The sequence below is a fragment of the Oncorhynchus masou genome, chromosome 5 (genome assembly GCF_036934945.1).
Source record: "Oncorhynchus masou masou isolate Uvic2021 chromosome 5, UVic_Omas_1.1, whole genome shotgun sequence".
NCBI lineage: Eukaryota > Metazoa > Chordata > Actinopteri > Salmoniformes > Salmonidae > Oncorhynchus > Oncorhynchus masou.
Genome location: NC_088216.1, coordinates 71,702,669 through 71,726,426, shown reverse-complemented (window position 1 = coordinate 71,726,426; position 23,758 = coordinate 71,702,669). Strand labels below are relative to the sequence as shown.

General features: G+C 41.7%; 1 protein-coding gene across 4 annotated transcripts; it reads right to left on the bottom strand.

The window, feature by feature from the left end:
• Positions 1-1,728: 1,728 nt before the first annotated feature.
• mst1rb (macrophage stimulating 1 receptor b) lies at positions 1,729-23,684 on the bottom strand. Of its 4 annotated transcripts, none has more exons than XM_064966689.1 (21): positions 23,430-23,684; positions 20,051-21,383; positions 14,634-14,810; positions 14,381-14,503; positions 14,096-14,266; positions 13,666-13,826; positions 12,578-12,713; positions 12,210-12,346; positions 11,311-11,490; positions 11,058-11,157; positions 10,479-10,697; positions 10,175-10,315; positions 8,209-8,362; positions 7,921-8,010; positions 7,526-7,774; positions 7,216-7,296; positions 6,730-6,911; positions 6,477-6,586; positions 6,117-6,282; positions 5,803-5,939; positions 1,729-3,503 (listed from the first exon to the last, which is right to left on the bottom strand). In XM_064966689.1, exons 2-21 carry the CDS (start codon positions 21,269-21,271, stop codon positions 3,272-3,274), a joined length of 4,167 nt encoding a protein of 1,388 aa, XP_064822761.1. In that variant the 5' UTR covers positions 21,272-21,383; positions 23,430-23,684; the 3' UTR covers positions 1,729-3,271. The 4 variants fall into 4 exon arrangements, with proteins under 4 accessions (XP_064822761.1, XP_064822763.1, XP_064822764.1 ...); XM_064966691.1 differs by having other exon boundaries at positions 7,526-7,741; XM_064966692.1 differs by lacking the exon at positions 23,430-23,684 and having other exon boundaries at positions 20,051-20,461; positions 20,550-20,635.
• Between the last annotated feature and the right edge of the window lie 74 nt (positions 23,685-23,758).

Below are 23,758 nucleotides of genomic sequence, written 5' to 3'. Positions count from 1 at the left end.
TAGACAAACATTGGCAGTAGAATGGCCTTAATGAAGAGCTCAGTGACTTCAACGTGGAGCAGTCATAGGATGCCCCAGCCAACTGTAAGTGCTGTTATTGTGTAGTGGAAACATCTAGGAGCAACAACGGCTCAGCCACAATATGGTAGGCCCCACAAGCTCACAAAATGGGAGCACCGAGTGTAGAAGCATTTAAAGATTGCATTCTCTGGAGTGATGAATCACGCTTCAACATCTGGCAGGCCGACGGATGAATCTGGTTTTGACGGATGCCAGGAGAACGCTACCAGCCGAAGGCATAGTACCAACTGTAAAGTTTGGTGGAGGATGAATAATTGTCTCGGGCTGTTTTTCATTGTTTGGACGAGAACCCTTAGTTCTAGTGAAGGGAAATCTTAACCCTACAATGACATTTAGACAATTCTGTGCTTCCAACTTTGTGGCAACAGTTTTGGGAAGGCTCTTAACTGTTTCCACATGACAATGCCCTCATGCACAAAGCGAGGTCCAAACAGAAATGGTTTGTCGAGATCGGTGTGGAAGAACTTGACTGGCCCGCACAGAGCCCTGACCTCAACTCCATCGAACACCTTTGGGATGAATTGGAACGCCAACTGCAAGCCAGGCCTAATTGCCCATTGCCCAACATCAGTGCCCGACCTCACTAATGCCTTTGTGACTGAATGGAAGCAAATCCCCACAGCAATGTTCCAACATCTCGTAGAAAGCCTTCACAGAAGAGTGGAGGCTGTTATAGCAGCAAAGGGGGACCCACTCCATATTAATGCCCATGATTTTGGAGTGTATTACTTTTCCATATGGCTAACCATGATTGCGTACCGACCCCAGTGCAGCTCAGTGTAAACAAGCATAACAGTAGGGTCAGAATCTTCTGGCAACAACCCCAGAGGCTCTGTAAGAGGCCTATACACTACTGATAAATGGCTGAATTAACACACTCCTACGTTGCCGACTTCTGTTCTGACATTGCTTTTGTGCCAGACGATTTGTGCCAGAACCCTGATTTACCAGGAGCTGGCCAAATGCGGTACTGTGGAATTAGTGTTACAAAACCAGCTAGCCAGCTTTCTGAAATGTCTACTCTCGCTATGTCTAGGGTTCTAGTCCTAATTAACTTAACCTGTCTTAATGTGTGCATTTAACATTAAAGTAAGAGTCCACAGAGAGAGTGTTGGATGCATGTGTCTAGGCAACAAATTACTCACCGGGGTCCAGGGACAGCTTTGTCCGGATGCCAAAAGTCGGCCAACCCAAGCAGGTTATGAATTGCTGGCCTTCCGACACTAAAGATTCAAACAAAAGCAGAAAGGCCCCGCCAAGTTCCAGAGGCTACTGTTCAGCCTCACTGCTCTCACCTACCACACCCCTGCACCTATAAAGCCGGGCCCTGTTGCTGCTGCCACCTAGGTGTGGAAGTGCAGGGGTACTGTCTACCTGTGCACCTAGTCACTTCCTTACATAACTACCCTCCATTCCTGACAGTGTTTACACTTTGATTTAGCTTATGCTATAACCATACTGCAGTGTGTGATACTATGTCTTTTGAAAGTTAACAGTCATTCATTCTCTTCATGTATACTGTAGCTAGTAAGAGCTGACAGAACATGCCCCACAACTCTGATGTTTGAATAAAATCCTAGAGAAAAGTATTTGTTGAATCATTATAGATACTGTACATTATAGATACCATAGTTTCAGATGAGAATGCACTTGTATAAATATTTATTGGATGTGTATTGCCTGCACATGGAGAGAAGAATCACTGTATGATAAGAGACCCAGCATTGAACCTACAGAGGTTCTCAGTCAGATAATGATCAAAAGGAGAGGCATGCAGGTTAAGTTGGGGGTGATGAAGCCAGGTTTCACAGTGGCTGCAGCATTAGCACACAGACAGGCAGGCAGTGTGGTGGAGAGAGACAGAGTTTCTTTACCCCTCCTTCTCCTGTAAAACCCATGGTTCTGCCCTACTGGGTGTTACCCTCCCTGGCACCCAGGCACATTTTTTACAATGTGCCCTTTTCTTAGAAATATTCAAATGTCCCACCATCTGGGAATTCACTTTTGTTCTTATGTAGCTTGGGAAAAACATAGACTTCATGTTAATTTCCCTCTTTATTTGTCTTGGATTCCTTTCGTGTGCAAGAAGCAGGACTGTTGTGTGACTTTTGTTGCTACTTTCCACAGAAATCCAGCTCATCTTTGGATGGGTGTTTTATGGTTGTTCTTCCTATTAATTCATTACAACAACCAAATCTAATTGGCTAATGACCACTGTGTGCACTCACAAAGACAGATAGATATGCAATTTGAAAGTATGGAAAGGATATTATCCATATGGTATGTACACCATTACTACATGTTATTCAGTGAGTTATTTCTATTTTACTTTATGGTGTTCATATAACGTGATTCACATATTAAAGAAGTGCTGAATTTTCTCCATATTTCCCCAGCGTTCCATAAATATAGTAGAACACTGGCCTCTAGTGGAAGCCTTTCTCAATGACAGTAATAATATCCTGATGGACACGTTAAAAAATATATATAATTTGGTGGGTGCTTATATTTGTCCTATTTCACACATGTACACGTTTATTTATACACGTGTGAATTGGAAATGTGTTTTTTGCATATCCCAGCTGCATATTTACCAGTGACAGTTTACACAAGTGTCAGTTGTCTCTGATCTACTGTAAGTGTAGAGTGACAATGGATGAAACCACCACATGGGAAGAAGCTAATGTAGAAAATGTAAAAACTTAAATTACATAAATTAATATCTTATCATATTGGAATTTTACATAAATGAGCCATTTTACTCAAATCTCACAGGAACAAGAGTATATAAACAAATAAATATGTTAATTTATTACACTATCTAAAACACATTGTGCATGAAATAAAAGTAACAGAATAATAACAGATCACTGTTAAAACATTAGGGTACATTTTGTTTGGTAAAATTATGATCCAAAATATACAGTATAATTACTACATCTCAAAAAAATTAAGAGAAAACATATAGACATTACATCCGTTATTATTTACCAAAAGCTTTCCCAGGTAATATACTATAATGTGAATGGGGGAGGACCATTCAAGTCCCTACACTTTCAACACTAGGTAGTAAAAGACAAGTCATTTTCTCCAGGATAACCGACGACCTTTAGTTTGACTTTCTAACTGAGCCCCTTGTGCTCATAGCACCAAGCCATACTGTATTACATGTACCTGTCCTGATGTGACATCAGGAGGACATTGAGCGTGTGTCTTCAGTGTCTGAGGAATCACACTCATCTGCGGACTCTGTGAGGGCAGGGTAGGGGCGTGGCTGGTCCAGATTGACGTAGGTGACCTTCAGGCTGATGTAGTGCTCCCCCTCAAGGTCAGACAGGATGGTCAGGACAGCAGATACCAGCGTTGCGAAGCTGGGTCTCATCTCTGGGTCTGGGTCCCAGCACTGCAGCATGATGGCATACCTGGAGAGAGTTCCATATAGAACTTACTATGGGGCTTTCTTCTAACAATAGAAGTACAAGTCATACATTACCATTCAAAAGTTTGGAATGTCCTTGTTTTTGTCCATTAAAACAACATCAAATTGATCAGAAATACAGTGTAGACATTGTTAATGTTGTAAATGACTATGGTAGCTGGAAACGTCAGATTTTTTATGGAATATCTACATAGGCGTACAGAGGCCCATTATCAGCAATAATCACACCTGTGTTCCAATAGCATGTTGTGTTAGCTAATTCAAGTTTATCATTTTAAAAGGCTAATTAATCAATAGAAAACCCTTTTGCAATTATGTTAGCGGAGCTGAAAACTGTTGTTCTGATTAAAGAAGCAATAAAGCCTTCTTAAGACTAGTTGAGTATCTGGAGCACCAGCATTTGTGGGTTCATTTACAGGCTCAAAATGGCCAGAAACAAAGTCCTTCCTTCTGAAACTCGTCAGAATATTCTTGTTCAGAGAAATGAAAGCTATTCCATGTGAGAAATTGCCAAGGAACTGAAGATACAACGCTGCGTACTACTCCCTTCACAGAACAGCGCAAACAGGCTCTAACCAGAATAGAAAGAGAGAGGCCCCGGGAGGCCCAGGTGCACAACTGAGCAAGAGGACAAGTACATTAGAGTGTCTAGTTTGAGAAACAGACACCTCACAAGTCCTCAACCGTCAGTTTCATTAAATAATACCCTCAAAACATCAGTCTCAACGTCAACAGTGAGGAGGCAACTCCGGGTTGCTGGCCTAGGCAGAGTTTCAAAGAAAAAGACATATCTCAGACTGGCCAATAAAAATAAAGTATTAAGATGGGCAAGAGAACACAGACACTGGGCAGAGGAAGATTGGAAAAAAGTATCTACAGGGACTAATCTAAGCTTGAGGTGTTTGGATCACAAAGAAGAACATTTGTGAGATGCAGAAAAAATGAAAAGATGCTGGAGGAGTGCTTGACGCCATCTGTCAAGCATGGTAGAGGCAATGTGATGGTCTGGGGGTGCTTTGGTGGTGGTAAAGTGGGAGATATGTACAGGGTAAAAGGGATCTTGAAGAAGGAAGGCTATCACTCCATTTTGCAACGCCATGCCATACCGTGAACGGCGCTTAATTGGAGCCAATTTCCTTCTACAACAGGACAATGACCCAAAGCACAGCTCCAAACTATGCAATAACTATTTAGGGATGAAGCAGTCAGCTGGTATTCTGTCTATAATGGAGTGGCCAGCACAGTCACCGGACAGTCACCTCAACCCTATTGAATTGTTGTGGGAGCAGCATGACTGTAAGTGCCCATCAAGCCAATTCAACTTGGGGGAAGTGCTTCAGGAAGCATAGGGTGAAATCTCTTCAGATTTCCTCAACAAATTGACAACTAGAATGCCAAAGGTCTACAAGGCTGTAATTACTGCAAATGGAGGATTCTTTGACGAAAGCAAAGTTTGAAGGACACAATTATGTATAACATTGTCATTGTCTTGACTATATTTCCTATTAATTTTGCAACTAATTTCATGTATGTTTTCATGGAAAACAAGGAAATTTCTAAGTGACCCCAAACTTTTAAACGGTAGTGTACAAATTGCTTAACTCAAATAAAACAATATTGTACAGGCTATGTACTTATTTCAATTTACGGACCGAAATGACTAAGCAAAAGCGATATGGAGATGATTTATAGCTTTTACATATTTGATGTGTTTTTTCCCCACACAGAAAAGTCAGCCATTATGTTTTGCTATCTTACTCAACTGTTGTTCTCTCAATTGTTAATCTGTATTTCAACACTTCCTATTTTTCACTGGGAGAAGGGACACATTAGATTAGACTGTAGGATGTATGATTGATAATGGGATGAGGACACATGGAAAAACATTGACGTTCAGATGTAATCTCATACCAGTAAATGTGTGTGTGTATGGGCGCGTTTAAGGATATCTTTCAAGTGAAGCATATTGATGATCATTAACTCCCAGACGACATTGCTTAACAATATTTGGATATGTGTGTGGTGGACATTTACAGGTTTAACACTGCAGGTTAACCTTTCCCACATCCTTTAATTACTGGCTATACTTTCCTGTTGCTCTTTGTTGCAACTGTAGAGGTGGGAAATTCATCCAGAACCTTCAGATTTTTTAAAGCATCTATGTTACTATAGACATATAATTTGTTTACTTTGAAAAGGGCTTCTTTTTTTCTTTTGAGTTCTACTATGAAGTATTTTCAACTAAATGAACTGTTATCTAGACTATCATTACCACTACTTACAAAGGGTCAGGACAGAACTGTGGTTGGGGGAGTCTCCTGCCCTTCAGCAGGTAATGTGTGATGTCATAGGGGTCCACCTCTGGGTAGGGGCTTGCTCCTCTGGTTAACATCTCCCATATCAACACCCCAAAGGACCACTGTAATAGGAGGTCATGATGAAAGTTAGCATGGTGAGAAATGATTTGGGTGTAATATAAAGTTGCTCTTATTGCTGCTATACACTGTAATTAATCAAGTAACAACATAGCCAGTCCTAATTCAACAAATGCTGCCTAATTCTTATTATGTTATCAGAAAGTAATTCCTTCACTTACTACATCTGACTTGGCAGTGAATTTCTGTGTCTGTAGGCTCTCAATGGCCATCCACTTGACTGGTAGCTTGGCCTTCCTGTGGTCCTGGACACTGTAGTACTCCTTATCGAACACATCCCTGGCCATGCCGAAGTCTGCCACCTTCACTGTGTACGACTCATCCAGCCTGCAAAGACAATAGTAAGGGCAAACATAAGGGTCACAGATTGGTGATCTGTGAAAGCAAGCCTGCAACTATAGTACAGTAGCATTGCTAAGTAAAATAAAAACAGTTTGCTTTTGTCAGGACTAATGTATAGTTTAAAGTGGTGACTAGCCCCAGTCACAGAGAACTGAAGTGACTGCTCAACCCTGACTTACATGCAGTTGCGTGCTGCGAGGTCTCTGTGCACAAACTTCATATGTGCTAAGTACTCCATCCCCTTGGCAACCTGAAGCCCAAAGCCAATCAGGTCTTTCACCGTGGGGTTCTATAGGAAGAATCAATACCACACAATAAAGATGTCGGTCACATAAGCCTTGAGATATATCACTGAGGTGTTAAGGAGATCCCTTGTATGCTGATAAAAGTGAACATTGTATTGTAGCTACTGTTTGGCGCCGGCTTCCTCACCCTTTTCTCACAGCGTATAAAGTGGCGGAGGTCCCCGTGCTTCATATAAGGTAGTACCACCAGGGGGAGCCCCTCCTGAGGCAACAGGATGCCCAGCAGAGAGAGAACATTGGTGTGATGGAACCCCTTCATCAAGATGCCCTCCTTTAGAAACTGCTCTACCTCTTCTACATCTGTTATCCCTGATATGGCACACACACACACACATGCACGACACATGCACAACACACGCACACACAAATGCAGGCTCATATGCAGGGCACACACATAAATGAATGTAAAAACTGATTATGAACAGTCAACATTTACAGATAAAGCTTAAAAACCCTAAACAAAACCCATGAAACCTAGTGTACATGTTTAATTATTCCTGCGTATGAGCAGGGTTGTTCCATGATTACCCAGCTGGTCACATGTACAGGTGACTAATACTCAGTCCACCTGGTTCAGATCTAGAACATTGTGAATCAGGGAGGAGGTGCTCACTGTTCAATGACTTGACTGCACAGTGGATTTCTCTGTTGTTATGGTCTGTGAAGTAGCCATGGTAAACTGTGCCAAAATGACCTGGGGGAGATAAGAGAACATTATTATCATCAGAAACAAAATTCAACGACATACTGTATATCAAGTCATCGGTGTGAGTCCCTATTATGATCCATGAACTTTCAATTTGCTGATTTGTATGCTATAATAACACCCTCTATCCATCAGTCAAGGTGGTATGGGAGTAGTAGCCTATGTGCATTTGATTAAAAAGCACACTGTGTGCTGTACACACTGTAATGAGACTGACCCTTGCCGATGATCTGGTGGTGCTGGACGATGAGCATGTCTGCTGGGATCAGTACGTCCTTCACCTCCTCCAGGAGCTCTGGTCTAAAGCTGGAGATGGAGATCTTCTCAGGGGGCATGAGGGGGGTGAGGGTGGGGTCCATGCTGCCTGCAGCATAGGCCGGGCTGGGGAACACCACTGTGCTTCCCAGAGCCAAACTTGGCCTCTGAGGCAGGACTAATAGAGTGGTGAGGGGGAAGGTCAGAGTTCCTTCAGCATGTGTAGATAATTAATTTATGTCAGTATGTGTAGATTTCAACCACTGTTGTTGAAACCTAAGAATAGAAATTGAACGAGACAAAATGGATTGATAGATTCCCTACATAAAATATGATATTAGCCAATTACAGTCTCACCTCTTCTGTAGTCCCCTACAGGTGACAGTTCCACACTACTGCTGCCGGGGTGGTTGTGGTTATGAGCCAAACGGGTCTCCACCTGAGAGGCTGGAAATGAGTTTTCAATCATAAACCAAGGGAGTAGGGAACCGCATCAAAAGTCAACAAGACAATGTCAGCTACCACTGTCACTGTGCATGGCTGTGGATGTCCTACTGAAACCAGTTGCATAAGACATCCTCATTACCAGTCATTGGGGTTGTGTAAGATGGCCTGATTAAAGTCCAGACAGACAGGGAAACCTACCTTTCTTCTGCTTCCTCAGGTGCTTCATGACTACGAAGGCCAGCACGGCCCCCGCCACCAGGGCCCCCAGTATCCCCAGTACGATGCCCACCATGTAGTGGTTACTGACCAGGACCACTGTCCCAACATTGTGAACCTGCCCATTGATGGAAATCTGGAGGAGGATAGACAGTGGGTCAGATCAAGACTGCTGCCAGACTACTGTCTTGTTTTCCTCACTTACAGTGCCTTGTGAAAGTATTCGGCCCCTTTGAACTTTGCGACCTTTTGCCACATTTCAGGCTTCAAACATAAAGATATAAAACTGTATTTTTTTGTGAAGAATCAACAATAAGTGGGACACAATCATGAAGTGGAACGACATTTATTGGATATTTCAGACTTTTTTAACAAATCAAAAACGGAAACATTGGGCGTGCAAAATTATTCAGCCCCTTTACTTTCAGTGCAGTAAACTCTCTCCAGAAGTTCAGTGAGGATCTCTGAATGATCCAATGTTGACCTAAATGACTAATGATGATAAATACAATCCACCTGTGTGTAATCAAGTCTCCGTATAAATGCACCTGCACTGTGATAGTCTCAGAGGTCCGTTAAAAGCGCAGAGAGCATCATGAAGAACAAGGAACACACCAGGCAGGTCCGAGATACTGTTGTGAAGAAGTTTAAAGCCGGATTTGGATACAAAAAGATTTCCCAAGCTTTAAACATCCCAAGGAGCACTGTGCAAGCGATAATATTGAAATGGAAGGAGTATCAGACCACTGCAAATCTACCAAGACCTGGCCGTCCCTCTAAACTTTCAGCTCATTCAAGGAGAAGACTGATCAGAGATGCAGCCAAGAGGCCCATGATCACTCTGGATGAACTGCAGAGATCTACAGCTGAGGTGGGAGACTCTGTCCATAGGACAACAATCAGTCGTATATTGCACAAATCTGGCCTTTATGGAAGAGTGGCAAGAAGAAAGCCATTTCTTAAAGATATCCATAAAAAGTGTCGTTTAAAGTTTGCCACAAGCCACCTGGGAGACACACCAAACATGTGGAAGAAGGTGCTCTGGTCAGATGAAACCAAAATTGAACTTTTTGGCAACAATGCAAAACGTTATGTTTGGCGTAAAAGCAACACAGCTCATCACCATGAACACACCATCCCCACTGTCAAACATGGTGGGGGCAGCATCATGGTTTGGGCCTGCTTTTCTTCAGCAGGGACAGGGAAGATGGTTAAAATTGATGGGAAGATGGATGGAGCCAAATACAGGACCATTCTGGAAGAAAACCTGATGGAGTCTGCAAAAGACCTGTGACTGGGACGGAGATTTGTCTTCCAACAAGACAATGATCCAAAACATAAAGCAAAATCTACAATGGAATGGTTCAAAAATAAACATATCCAGGTGTTAGAATGGCCAAGTCAAAGTCCAGACCTGAATCCAATCGAGAATCTGTGGAAAGAACTGAAAACTGCTGTTCACAAATGCTCTCCATCCAACCTCACTGAGCTCGAGCTGTTTTGCAAGGAGGAATGGGAAAAAATGTCAGTCTCTCGATGTGCAAAACTGATAGAGACATACCCCAAGCGACTTACAGCTGTAATCGCAGCAAAAGGTGGCGCTACAAAGTATTAACTTAAGGGGGCTGAATAATTTTGCACGCCCAATTTTTCAGTTTTTGATTTGTTAAAAAGTTTGAAATATCCAATAAATGTCGTTCCACTTCATGATTGTGTCCCACTTGTTGTTGATTCTTCACAAAAAAATACAGTTTTATATCTTTATGTTTGAAGCCTGAAATGTGGCAAAAGGTCGCACAGTTCAAGGGGGCCGAATACTTTCGCAAGGCACTGTAACCACATATTTAGGGAAAACCCAATAGTAGGATGTTTATTGGTTGAATCTATGTAAAGCTGTTGACATACTCTAATGTTGAATAGACAACATAGTTTCCAGTTACTAACTTACCTTCACAGGCAGTCCACTGATGGTTACGTTTCTAGGGATCCTGCAGGTGATTTCATTGTCCAGAACTTTCGCGTCACAATCCACTCCTCCCACTGTCATAGTGATTGTCATGCAGGAACTCACAAGATTCAGTTTCTGGTGCTGTGAGGGTAAAGAAAAAAGGAGTTCTGAGTTTTTCTTCTTGAAAAGGTTTAAACAGTATTTAAGCAATAAAAACAATATTCTTACGCCTTCTGACAGTAAGTTGCAGTCAAATAGACATGACACCATTAACATTTTGTTGTTATGGCACTGTTGCACTTACATGTAGTGACACTTCATCTTGTCCAGCATACAGCCTAAGTACATGGCCGTCAGTTTCAAAGGGTATTGGCTCGCCATAGGGGTGGTAGGAGAACTCTCCATTCCACAGTCCAACAGCTCCATCCATATCAAAGGAGAGCTCCCCTTCCTCTGTCTCTTCCCGGGGGAAAGCAGGGGTTATGCACTCCATCCGTGTGGGCAACGACTTGCCTTTGCACTCCTGGAGGGAATTATACAAATAGCTGTATGAATATGATTATATTATGTATACTATAGAGATAAAAACATGTTTTCATCTCTATCATGTAAATCAAATCAAATCAAATTTTAAATCAAATTTTATTTGTCACATACACATGGTTAGCAGATGTTAATGCGAGTGTAGCGAAATGCTTGTGCTTCTAGTTCTGACAATGCAGTAATAACCAACAAGTAATCTAACTAACAATTCCTAAACTACTGTCTTATACACAGTGTAAGGGGATAAAGAATATGTACATAAGGATATATGAATGAGTGATGGTACAGATGGTACAGCTGTCTCAGTATGTGGTAGTATAATCTTACAACGAGATCTTACTCTGGTGACAGGCTTCAGGTGGCTCTCATTGGGCCTAAAGCGAATGATGGTCCTGTATACAGAGTCCAAGTTCTTCCCCTCAATGATTATCTTTGACCCCCTGGAGAGTGGAGAGACGATAACATAACAGATTCTACAGAGACCCAGCAGCAAAGCTTAGATCGGTCAACCTTGTCTCATGGTTGAGATGGTAACACTGATCATTGAGACGGGTCATTCCATATAGTGAAGAAGCCTCACTGGCTTGGCCTACCTGTCAAAACTACAGTCTGGGAGGACGGCTGTGACCTCGGGGTTCTCTTTGTAGTAGAAGACCTTGGTGGTGAGGACGGGGGACTTGTCTATGAACACACTGAGGGGGACGTCCCTCACCTCCGAGATGGGCTGAGACAGACAGATGATGGAGGACATGTTCCCTCTGGGTGCTGTGACACTGGAGACAGGTGGAGTAGAGGGAAAGTCCAGGGTTAGTGCTCCTACAGGCAATACTATAGGATGTAGGTTCACCTCACTCTGCATGTGGCTTTCACATCTGACACATTAAAAAGTTTAACAGACAACTTAAAAGATATACTGGTAAACTTTTGGGAAAAAAAAAATATATATATATTTCCCCCACAGTGAGTTAGTCATCAAAACAACTAGTTTTTCATACACTCCCTGTAATTGAAAAGTTTAAAGGTAAAAAAAAAAGTCAGATCGAAATCAGTTTCCAATACTGACATTACTGTACAAACCAATGCTGGGACAAGCATGCGGCTCTCACAGGTTAATAGTAGAAAGTGAATCATGTCATAAACTCTTAGAAAAAAGCTATCTAGAACCTAAAAGGGTTTTTCAGCTGTCCCCATAGGAGAACCCTTTGAAGAACAATTTTTGGTTCCAGGTAGAATCCTTTTGGGTTCCATGTAGAATGCTTTCCACAGAGGGTTCTACATGGAACACAAAAGAGTTCTACCTGAAACCAAAAAAGGTTCTACCTGGAACCAAAAAGGATTCTCCTATGGGAACAGTGGAAGAACAATTTTGGAACCTTTTTTTCTAAGAGTGTACAGTCAGGTATTTTAGAAGTCCAGGTTAGAGAAAACAGACTTTGGGTGAAAACATCACAAGAGAGACATAATAACATAACCAGTAAATGCATCTGCCCACCTGGTGATTGGGCAGGGCTCTCCATTCAGAGTGACCCTTCTGGTCTTCCCAGCGTCCAGGTGAGGCCCAGTCACAGTGATCAGAGTTCCCCCAACACGAGGCCCGTAGTTGGGCTGGATCTCTGTGATGTTGGGAATCTGCCAGAGGGAGCAAAATGTCACCAATTTAATCAAAAGGCCATTTATCAAGTATTGCTGAAAAAGTAATGGTGACTTTGTATGTACAACAGAGGATACTTCCACACTCACTTGATATTTACAATATGTTTCTGTTACATGCAATAATATATTTTATTATTAACAGAGGCATAATCAAATTAATCACCCAACTACAACTAAGCAGTTAAATCAACTGTAGGTTCAAATTACCACAAAGGTAAATCCTGGCATCTCTGCGTTCCCGTCGATGGAGTAGCGGCCCTCCACTTTCCCCTCTTGCACCTCTACAGTGATGTTAACTGGTTTGGACAGCTCAATGGCCCCAGAGAGAATCTTACACACCAGGCTAAGGAGCGGCACAAGAACAGGCTCATCAACACGTCAGTGTCAAATTAACATTGATGCATCAGAAATCCCCACCAGACATGAATACATTTCAGTTTTATTAACATCTATGTTGCATTACCAGTTGAGTAAAACCTACCTACATATAATAAACCGACTGTATACACTGAGTAAACAAAACATTAAAAACATCTGCTCTTTCCATGGCATAGACTGACCAGGTGAATCCAGGTGAAAACTAGGATCCCTTATTGATGTCAATTGTTAAATCCACTTCAATCAGTGTAGATTAAGCTTTAAGACAATTGAGAGCTGGATTATGTATGTGTGCCATTCAGAGGGTGAAGACCTGCAATGCTGCTGGGTTTTTCAGATTCAACAGTTTTCTGTGTGTATCAAGAATGGTCCACCACCCAAAGGACATCCAGCCAACTTGACACAACAGTGGGAAGCACTGGAGTCAACATGGGCCTGCATCCCTTTGTAACGCTTTCAACACCTTGTGGAGTCCATGCCCCAATGAATTGAGGCTGTTCTGAGGGCAAACGCGGGGATGCAAGTCAATATTAGGAAAGTGTTCCTAATGTTTGGTATACTCAGTTTAAGTCAATATGTCTAATATGATTCACTGTGTATCTCTGTCATTGTGAGTGATACTCACTGAGAGAGTTCAAACTTAGTCCAGGGCTAAGAGAGTATCCACACTTAAACATTCTAAAGTGGGCTAGCACCAACCTTGGCCCAGGACTAGCTGGCCCTGCTTTGGAGCAGGATTAGCACCGACTTTTCGGGACTAGCCAATCACAGAGTTCTACTGTTACCTAATTTGAATTTGCTACTCCAGAAAAGTGACAATTGGTTTCAATTAATCCTGCTTGTGGGAAAACAGGCTAAATTAACCCAGGGCCAGTCTTTGTCTTGGACGAAGAACAATGAAGTGTGAAAAAGCCTACTGTGTGTTGTTGCTCTTCAGTGGCAGCACAGCACAGGCTGTCTGTCCCAGTCTGACCAGGTGGGTTCTGGAGCTGATGGCAGGCCTCAGGGGAGACTGGAACTCCCAGCCACACAGAGTCAGCTCTGACTGACCATCAGGGGGAGCCATCTTGGGGAAGAACTAAACCAAACAGGAACAAACAGAATCAGCATATGACCAACAATAACAACTTAGCATAATAACAACATACAAATTCAAAGTTATGGTCACGTTATGCTCAGGTAATCTGTGAATATGGACAATCTCAAACATATCTTTATGATAACCAAACATGCATATGACTAATGACATTTCTAGCCAGCATTAACAACCATGGTATTGGTGGGAAGCTAATTGCTCCAATCTAAACTGCATTAAACAAACACATCCCTCTCCCCAGTTCTTCTCACCCCGGTGATACCAGGGGGGCAAGACTCATTCCTCCAGCGGCCACTGCACTCCTCCTTCCAAGAGCACACTCCAGAGCACCAGCCACAGCCCATGAACTCAGGGGCCATCAGGCACATTGCACAGGTCATGAAGTGCTGGCAGCCTGGCCCCCTCTGAGGCACCTGGATCACCTGCCAGCCAAAGAGAGAGATTTGATTAACTTTGATCAAATCAAAGAGTCACTTTGATTACTGTGTACAGTGTATTTACTAACTGTAACAGATTTTGAACAGGCTTTTCCATACCTTGTCTCCAACCACAAACAGTAGAGATTCTGACGAGTACACAGCAGCAATGGAGGAGACCCTCTGGTTCTCTACCAAGGTGTAATTAGCAAAGATAGTAGGGCTTGATCTTCTCAAAACAAGCTGACAAAGAGACAGAGCAGATAGTTAGTGATCTATCAAAGAAGGGCCGGACTGTGTTCACATTTTTCATTCATTAGATCAAATGGATCAGGATCACACACTATTGTGAGCTCTCTGTCCCCCTCCATACCTGCAGGAGCCGTCCAGTGGAGGTGCCAATGTGTGCCACGGTCTTGTTCTCAATGGTGGTGACCAGCAGTGAGGTGAGCAGGACATCATTCATCTGCTTGTTGAAGAGGTCCACTCTGTAATAAGGCTTAGACACCATGCTGGGGTGGTCCCTGCAGGTGGCGTTGTTCTCCATGCTCTAGTAACAGGGAGATAGGCCATAGTAGATAGGGAGACGATGTATGTTTTTAGTAGGGCCAGGAGTTTTTTCTGACCACAGGACCAGACCAGGAAAACATTTGGGGTCCTAGTTATAGCCCATAATAAGGGCCCAGAGTTTTTCCTGGTCAGGAAACCATGTCCAAGTTATGAGTAGTATGAATCTATCAGAATCCTTCTGGGCTTCAAATAGAGGACACTTAGGGGTATGAAGGATTGCATATATACATCTACGTGTGCTCTTCAAATAATAACATAAAAAAGTACATACATAATATTTTGATAACAGAAAAAAAGTTGTTATCTAGAACCTTAAATGGTTCTTCGGCTGTCCCCTTAAAAAAAACCTTTTTGGTTCCAGGTAGAACCCTCTGTGGAAAGGGTTCTACCTGGAACCAAAAAGGGTTCTACCTGGAACCAAAAAGGGTTATGTTATGGGGACAACCAAATACTACTTTTGGAATCCTTTTTTCTAAGTGTGTAAATAACAGAAAGCAAAAAAATCATTATCTTGATGCATGTATAAATTGTGTTCACATTTTGTAACAAAAGCCCTCCAGCTCCAACCTGTTGGCTAAAGTGCTTTAGTAAACGTAGGGCAGTATATGAGGGTACTTGACATCAGGCCTTGAGGCACTACAGCCTACTGCTGTTGTTTTGTATACAAATGTGGCATGAAAGTTCTAGGAACAAGGAACTAGATGAGCAGCTTTTCTGATGCCAAGTGAACAAGGAAGAAAAAGTTGTAACGCTTTAGAAAGGAACACTTTGAGAACACGCCGACCAGTGAGTTGCTCCACAGTTCTGATGCTATTATTATGTCAGTTGTAGTCTATGCATCATTATTGACTCATTTTGCCCAACTTCCTAATGGGACCAGAAAACCACAATCGTGTCTGGCCTCAGAGGCCACAGTGATTCATAGCGCTACTATATTCTAGTGATCACTCTGACATGATACAATTAAACCTATTATTTGATCCATCTAAAGAGGTACAAATAACATGATAACCAAGCAATCATTGTCTCAGATTTCAAGTTACAACAGTCTAGAATATGCACACAAGCTGTTGTGCAAATTAGGAATTCTCCAAAAAGGCAGTTGAATCAAAAACTAGAAGAAGAAGGATATAGCTAAAGAACAGTATATGCTCAGTAGTTCAACAGAACTGCTTGTGGTGTTTGGGAATCAGTATTTGTACTACTGACACAAAATTGAATATGTCGTATGATCAGAGTGTTTTTTCTGACTGTCTCGGGAACTTGTAAAACAAAGGGTGTTTTCTCCCACAATACTGTACTAGGAAAAGATTGGTTAAGGTGGGTTTATTTCCATGGTTTCACAACATCTGGGTGTGCTGGAGGTAGAGGGCAGACAGTGAGGCAATAACCAGACAACAGTAAGCACTCAATGCCATGGGCCAGTAATAGTACACTGAAACACTTCAAATTATACAGTCGGGCCCCAAATGATTGGCACCCTTGATAAAGATGAGCAAACATTTTTTATACATTTTATTATTTTAATTATTTACATTTGAATACTAATACAATTGGTCAGAGGTTTTGTTTGACAACTAATAACCTCCGCTTGCGAGGATAGTGACGCTGAGCATTTTTGTCAAATGTTTTATGAGATTGGAGAACACATTGGGAGGGATTCTAGACCATTCCTCTATACAGAGAGACCATTCCTCCATCTTTCCAGATCCTTGATATCCTTAGTGTGCGATTAAGGACTACCCTCTTCAATTCAAACTACAGGTTTTCAATGGGGTTCAAGTCCGGAAACTGAGATGGCCATTGCAAAATGTTGATTTGTGGTCAATTTACCATTCCTTTGTAGATTTTGTTGTGTGTTTTGGGTTATTTCTCTTGCTGGAAGATCCACTTGTGGCCAAGTTTCAGCCTCCTGGCAGAGAAAACTAGGTTTTTGACAAAAATGTCCTGGTACTTGGAAAAGTTCTTGATGCAATTGACCTTATCAAGGCCCCCAGGAACAGTGAAAGCAAAATAATCCCAAAACACCATATTTTGCAGTAGGTATGAGATTATTTTCTGCATATGCATCTGTTTTTCGACACCAAACCCACCACTGGTATGTGTGGCCAAAGAGCTCTGTTTTCAAGTCATCTGACCACATAACAAAATATATCCACTTCAATAATGCCTACTACACAACAGGTAATGACACTAAAAGGAAGTGTAGTTGTTTTTGTGAGAAGCAGGGTTATTGGTATCAGCTATGAGCTACTGTTGGAGAGGGAGGGGCCAGGATTTCAGATTCCTGTAAATTCCAGCTGGCAGGCCACTCCTGCCCTGAATTGTGAAAACACACAGGAACAGAAAAGTACTGTAAAACATGGTAGAGGTGGCCTCAGTTGCCTTCACCTGGAATTGCAGTTTTACAGAATGAGAATCTAATGAAGGATTTTCGTTCATCCACCCATTTAATGTCAAGTGTGACTAATAGTGGAGCACAGGAGTTCGTTGGCAAGTTCTTAATTTTGCATAATACTTTGCTTATGAATCTGGCAAAGACAACATTTCAAGCTGTCATCCATCTTCAATATCATTGGAACCTCTAAATCTAGTCAATAGTTATCTGATGCACATAATGTGGCTAAATGTCAAACTCTCCAATGGCCTTACAGGAACATTCCACATTCAAGGAAGTTCATGGCCACGCTTCCTTCAGTTTGCAGGAGGCTGAATGTATCTCACCGGAAAAGCATCCGATTGAGCGAAACAGCACCCCTCTGTCTCAGTATGTGTACGCCCTCTAACTGATGCCGTCTGGTCAAAAAGAGTATGACATTTTTGCTGCCCGTAGCATTGAATGCAAGGGAAGCCAGCGAGCATTTCGCTTCCCTTGATAAAAAGAAAAATAATAATAATAATAGACAATCAATGTTGAGCTAAACCGAGTGAGCTCAACTGTGAATCATCCTGGCGCACCAAAAAAAGTGTCAAGGGAAGCCAGTTTGGATTTGGCTTCAAACCAATCACAAGCCAAATGTCATTTACAGAAAAAAATGAATTATTGCATCTCGTTGTGTCGTTGTCCTCCGGTGGCTAACTAGCTAGCTAAAATCGTCCCTTTCCTAAATTACCCATGGATCGAGATAGGGATTTGGACTAGTGGTTTTACTTAATTCTCCATACTGGCAAATTATTATAATGGTGATTCTGATCTAACCATAAATTCATATATTGTGTCCCTAGCCTGAGAGGATAGAAGTTCAATATGTAGCTAGAGGTAGTAGACTAATGTTAACTAGCTGGCCTGGCGCATCATTGCCCATCAAATGAAGTTAGACTAACGAGCAAGCATTTTAACCAGGTAACCTAGGACAACTAAAACTACAAGTGTGTACTGTATGACATTGTCATAAAAGAGAGGACGATGGCATTGGCATTTCAGGGTGAGTCAACATGTTAATCAGTACCATGGACAGCCATATCATATTTAGATTACGTTGATTGGGCTAAATCGATTTTTGGTATCTTAGTTGTCACTGTATTAGACTAAACATAGGTGATTTGATGATGTGGAAATATTGACGTTGAAATGCTGCTGGAATTAGTGGAGGCAGCTCCTGTTTTCTTTGCAACTTGCAGTAACTCTCTCTGGTTCTAAATCAGTCGTTTTTTAGTAGTCTGAAAATGTTGGAAACATTAACTTGCTTGACCATGCTATAGTAGGTCATGTAACTGTTTGTTTTGTTGACTTCACCAGACAGATGTTGCTTTCCGGTTTTGTGATGAATCAAAGGTGTGGATGAATTTATTCTGCCACTGTGTCTTCTTATTTTCTCGGCCTTACGCCTATATATCACGGTGACAATCAAAAATGTTGTTTAATTTCCAGATTAATGAGGCATAAAATTCATTTGACTGACAATAGAACATTGCCAAAGGCACTGTTAAAGTGCATGTGCCATGAGACATTTATTCAAAGACACATATCTGGAAACAAGTTTAAAAGCTAACTAACTTCCAAATACATTGGCCTCTGTCCAAAATCCTGTTCCTTTTCAGCTGTTTTCTTGTGTTGGAATAATGATGTGTCCTTTTTCCATAAAGCAGTTTTACATCCTAAAAAAAATAGCTTCCGGACAAATTGATTGCTCCCTAGAGGAGTTAAGGAGTCAGAAGTAGGGTTGCAAAGCTTCCGGTAGTTTACCAAAGTTACCGGAATCTTCAGGTATTTTGGTAATGAACAGAAAATCTATAGCAATCTATGGTAAATTTTGTAATTTATACTTGAATAACTTAAACTATATATATATATTCATATAAAAACCTCATACTAAACACCAATGCTATTCACTAAATTGAATCGACATTTTATATTAGCTGACAACAGAAGAATTTTGATTAAGCCTTATGGATGTGTCATCTGGGCAAAGCTGTCATCAAGGCAAAGGGTGGCTACCTTCAATAATCTCAAATATAAAATATATTTTGATTTGTTTAATACTTCTTTGGTTACTACATGATGCCATATGTGTTATTTCATAGTTTTGAAGTCCTCACTATTAGTCTACAAAGTAGAAAATAGTAAAAATAAAGAAAAACCCTTGAATGAGTACGTGTGTCCAAATTTTTGACTGGTACTGTATGTAAGCTATTATTTTTTATAAATTTATAAATTTGAAAAAAATGTATGTTTTCGTATAATAAGGATGTAACGTAACAAAATGTGGAAAAAGTCAAGGGGTCTGAATACCTTCCAAATGTACTGTAGAATATACAAATGATCTTATATCTTCATCTACACTGGAATGACAGCCGTTAAAATAATCTGGATTACTGCCATAAAAGGAGTACAGAATGTTCCAGTCCTCACTTGTCTCCTGGTGCACTCATTATCCTTTACACTGTTTCACACTTTTGTAAAACTTTTTTTATATAGTTATCAGTGGATCACCCACTCTCACTGACTTCACAGACAAGTCTCCATTTTACCAGTCCAGCCAGGCATGTACACACGCATCTGGGCTTCCTCTCTGTACTGCTCAAGCAGCCAAACTAACGTTTACTCTGCCTGTCACAAATATTACAGTGCAGTAAGCCTGTAAGCAAAAAACTACATGCTATATATGCATTTTGGAGACATACTGAACAGACGGAACATACATACAGTATATAACAATTTATCAACACGTCTCTGGAGAAACCTGTGTGAGTGTTGAGTGGGTGGGCTGGTGAACTCACCTCATGAGGACAGCTCTCGCAGGCCTGGAAGTGGCACAGTCCCCGGGACAGCTGCTCTGGGCCGGACTTACAGCAGTCATCCACCCCGTCATCGATAGCCTTGTTCACGTTGTCCATGGGAAAGGCACAGAGGGCTGAGTCGTGCTCTGTGACCCCGTTGTCATCTGTGACAGCGAACACTCCATACAGGATGTCATCCTCTTCCTCTGCCCCTAGTTCATCTGCCAGCTCCCTGCCTGCCTTCCCAAAGTGGGCTGCCTGCACCACATTGTAAACCACATCCTTAAAGGCCTCACTCCCGCTCACCGTGTTCCTCCTCCTCCTCCGCTTGGGTTCGAAACGGCACTCCAGAACCACCTCCCGGTACCTTCTCATCTCCCACTCGCTCCTCGGCAGGCGGCCCAGCCGAGTCTGAAACGGGGAGAACTCCTGGTCAGGGCTCTCTCTCTGGACGGACAGGAAGTAGACAAACTCCTGGGTGAAGAAGCTGTAGACATACTCAATGTTGTAGGTCCTGCGCAGGTTAGGCAGAACGGTCAGTCCCCGCACATCGCTGTAGAACCCATCTTCTGTTGCCAATGGTCGGCGCACTGAGATGGACTTCCTGCCATATCTCTGTGTAACACTGTCGTTGACAGTGGCAGCCACAAAAAAGTATACAGTCTGCCCCTCCTCCACCATGGTGACTTTGGTGCCCAGCGGGCTGGCAAGGCAGTCAGGGCAATAGGCAGCAGAGTTAGATTCTTTTCTGAATAAACATTTTGAAGAATTCTTATTGGGTGCTTGTCCATCTGTCTTAAGTTGGTGAAAATGGCACACACCATATTGAGAACTCCCACAAGAATATAAATACATAAAGAACGTATCCAACAACAATACCTCATTGTCAGTGTTCTCTAGGAAGTTGGGATCCTTGTCAACATCACACAAATTGCAAATCTTACACTCAGGGCTGCCCACAGGGCCTGTAGGAAGCTCCCACACCTTCTCCAAACTCATGTTCACAGCTTCGACCACATTCTGAGACGCAACATACACTTCCTGATACATTGAGTTGGTCACTATGTTTTGGATGGGGCTTTTTGTTTGGAAGAAGGGCATGGTGTAGGCAACAGAGAAGTTGACAGGGCTAGGGGCTGTGGAGGGACAGGTGTCCAACGCGGAGGCCAGGACAGTCTGGAGCCAGACACATGTCAACCACTGGGTGGCCCAGTGGACCATCTCCAATCTGGGACACAGAGAGAAGGGAGCACTGACGTCTTTGGGTTACCTCCAGGTCTGATGGTTGGACAATGTCATCCTTATTGAGACCAGCTGCAGATCTCTGAGGACACTAAAAATTATGAATTATTAAAGTAGGACGCCCAGACAGTCCACAAGATTGCAGTCAATATGACTCCTAAACTGTAAACATAATGGGATTTTATCTAAAAAACAAAGAGCTGAGTACTTTCTGGTCAAGCCAAATATGAGAGAGACAGTGATGAAGAGACGTGTGGTGATAAAGAGCCAATGTTAAAAGCTTCTGCTGAATCATAGTAAATAACAGCCTAATAGGGAATGTTTAGATACCGGTAGCCAAAGAGAGCTGTGTTGGTATTACACAGTATGTGTCTGTGAAACCTTTTCTTAATTAACAATCTGAATTATTTCATAAAGTGCCTAAAAATTGTGCTCTGTCCACTGTCCTCACAACCTAATAATGTAAAAGCCCTAGTAGTGTCAAAAAGCATCTATCCCAATTTGTTCCATGTTCTCATACGAAGGTTATAGTAATTCAAACACTCTATCTTTCTAGCTCAATACAGATCAATAATCCAGACATCTTCTAATTCAAGAGAATAGTAATCTCCCTGGAGGTTTTAATTTCCCTAGAGATCTTTAGATTCAAATGATGAATGGGTTGAAATACATAATTGCTAATCAATACTGAACAATGTAATTACAGCTAGTACTGAAGTTGACCAAAGCACTCCATGTCCCCTAGACATTCTGCATTTTAATTGAGCCTGATCCCCTGGGTTGATGTTTAACTGGACGCATCATAGAAATGTGGCACTCAGGGACCTGGGCCTCTCTACTTTACATTCCTGTCACAACCACTACGTGCCTTTCTGGGAGAAAGATGCACACGGACTGATGGTCATACAATACGTGCCTTCTAAGTCCCACATGAACATGGGAGCTTCTCAAAAACGTGTTGTGCAATTTCAACAACAGAATAATTATAATGAGGTTAACTACCGGTATATAATAATCTTCATGATACAGTAAAAATACCTATAATAATTTGCCTTTAGACTTGATTGAAAATTGGAAATATACAACATCAATAATATACAACATCAATAATTAATTGAATTGCACTGGTGTACATGTTACATTATAACACCTGCAACTTCATGTCAAACCAACTGAGGTTTAGTGTTTAAAACTAGAAGGGACATGGGTATACATATTAATAGGACTGATTGACTTTCTGCATGCTCATGGTTAATAAACCAAAGGTTTGAAATTGAGTTTCCATTCATTGCCATTTTTAGGTAGGCATGTGATGCATTGTAATCTGGTTTTGGTCATTGAAAAGTCACAAAAGCATTACCTTAGCCTTTTCAGGTTCTTTCTGCAAATGTCATTAGGAGAGTAGAGCATTACAATAGGCTAAGTATCAATGAATACAGTGGAGTACAGTACTTTGTCTATGCAGCTTGGTCAACTGTCTGAGCCATGAGTCCGCCTGGGAACATCTCCAATAGCACTAATGTATTAGCTATCCAACTAAACTGAGATGTGATTGATAGGTTTATAATTCTCACAGCTGCCCTGTTAAACATGCAATAAGGCAATACAAGTTTATCTGACTTGCAGGAAATGCCATGTGTATATCATCGTAGAACAATTAATAAGGTACACAATTCCTCCATAAAACCAGGTAAATACATACAGTGGTTGTCAATACAATATTATATATATTATTATTTTTCAGCATATCTCAACCTAGTTCTAAAACTGACAAAAACAATATAAACAGAAAGAATGTCCTTCAAGTCGAGTAGAAACAACACACTTGACACACACTCACTGGTTGAATCAGCGTAATTTCAATTACATTAAATTGAACCAACGCGGAATAGAAGTTGAATTGACGTCTGTGCCCAGTGGGAGGTTTGCAACACCCAACGTAGACCAGTTACTGGGAATCTATCATAGAAAATCGTAGATTATATTTCAGATTATTAAATCATATCAGTGTGAATATAATCTTCTTCTGAATCCAAATTGAATACATTCGATGTCTAAATCACAGTATAGCTGGGTGAGGAGGGAGAACGAGGAAACTCATCTCAAATTATATAAAGCATTTTACGATTTTACTTACCTGTTTGAGCTAATGAAAATAGATCACGAATCTCTCATTTGGCTCTGACTGCATTGCCAAACTCTTGACGGCGCGCGGACTTGAACATGTAAGCCTACTTTTTCACTCCACCGATAGGCCTATTGATTCTAATACAGCATTACATGAGCCTGAATTTTCCCAAATAATATAGCCTACCCTATTCAAAAATGTAAACAGTTCTTAATAATTCCATGCACAAATAGAACCACAGACGACATGCAGTACTCCTAAAATGAGGGAACGCACGCCCCTCCTCTTGGCGCGTACTAGGTAATACAGTGTAGCATCTGCCAAGTGGATAAAATGAT

Excerpts from the sequence above, each read along its gene's own strand:
- mst1rb (XM_064966690.1), bottom strand. The coding sequence starts at position 21,271 with ATGGTCCACTGGGCCACCCAGTGGTTGACATGTGTCTGGCTCCAGACT. Across the intron at positions 11,158-11,310 it reads CCAGACTGTAGTTTTGACAG|GGGGTCAAAGATAATCATTG; the intron begins GTAGGCCAAGCC and ends TCCACTCTCCAG. Across the intron at positions 10,316-10,478 it reads AAGATGAAGTGTCACTACAT|CACCAGAAACTGAATCTTGT; the intron begins GTAAGTGCAACA and ends TTACCCTCACAG.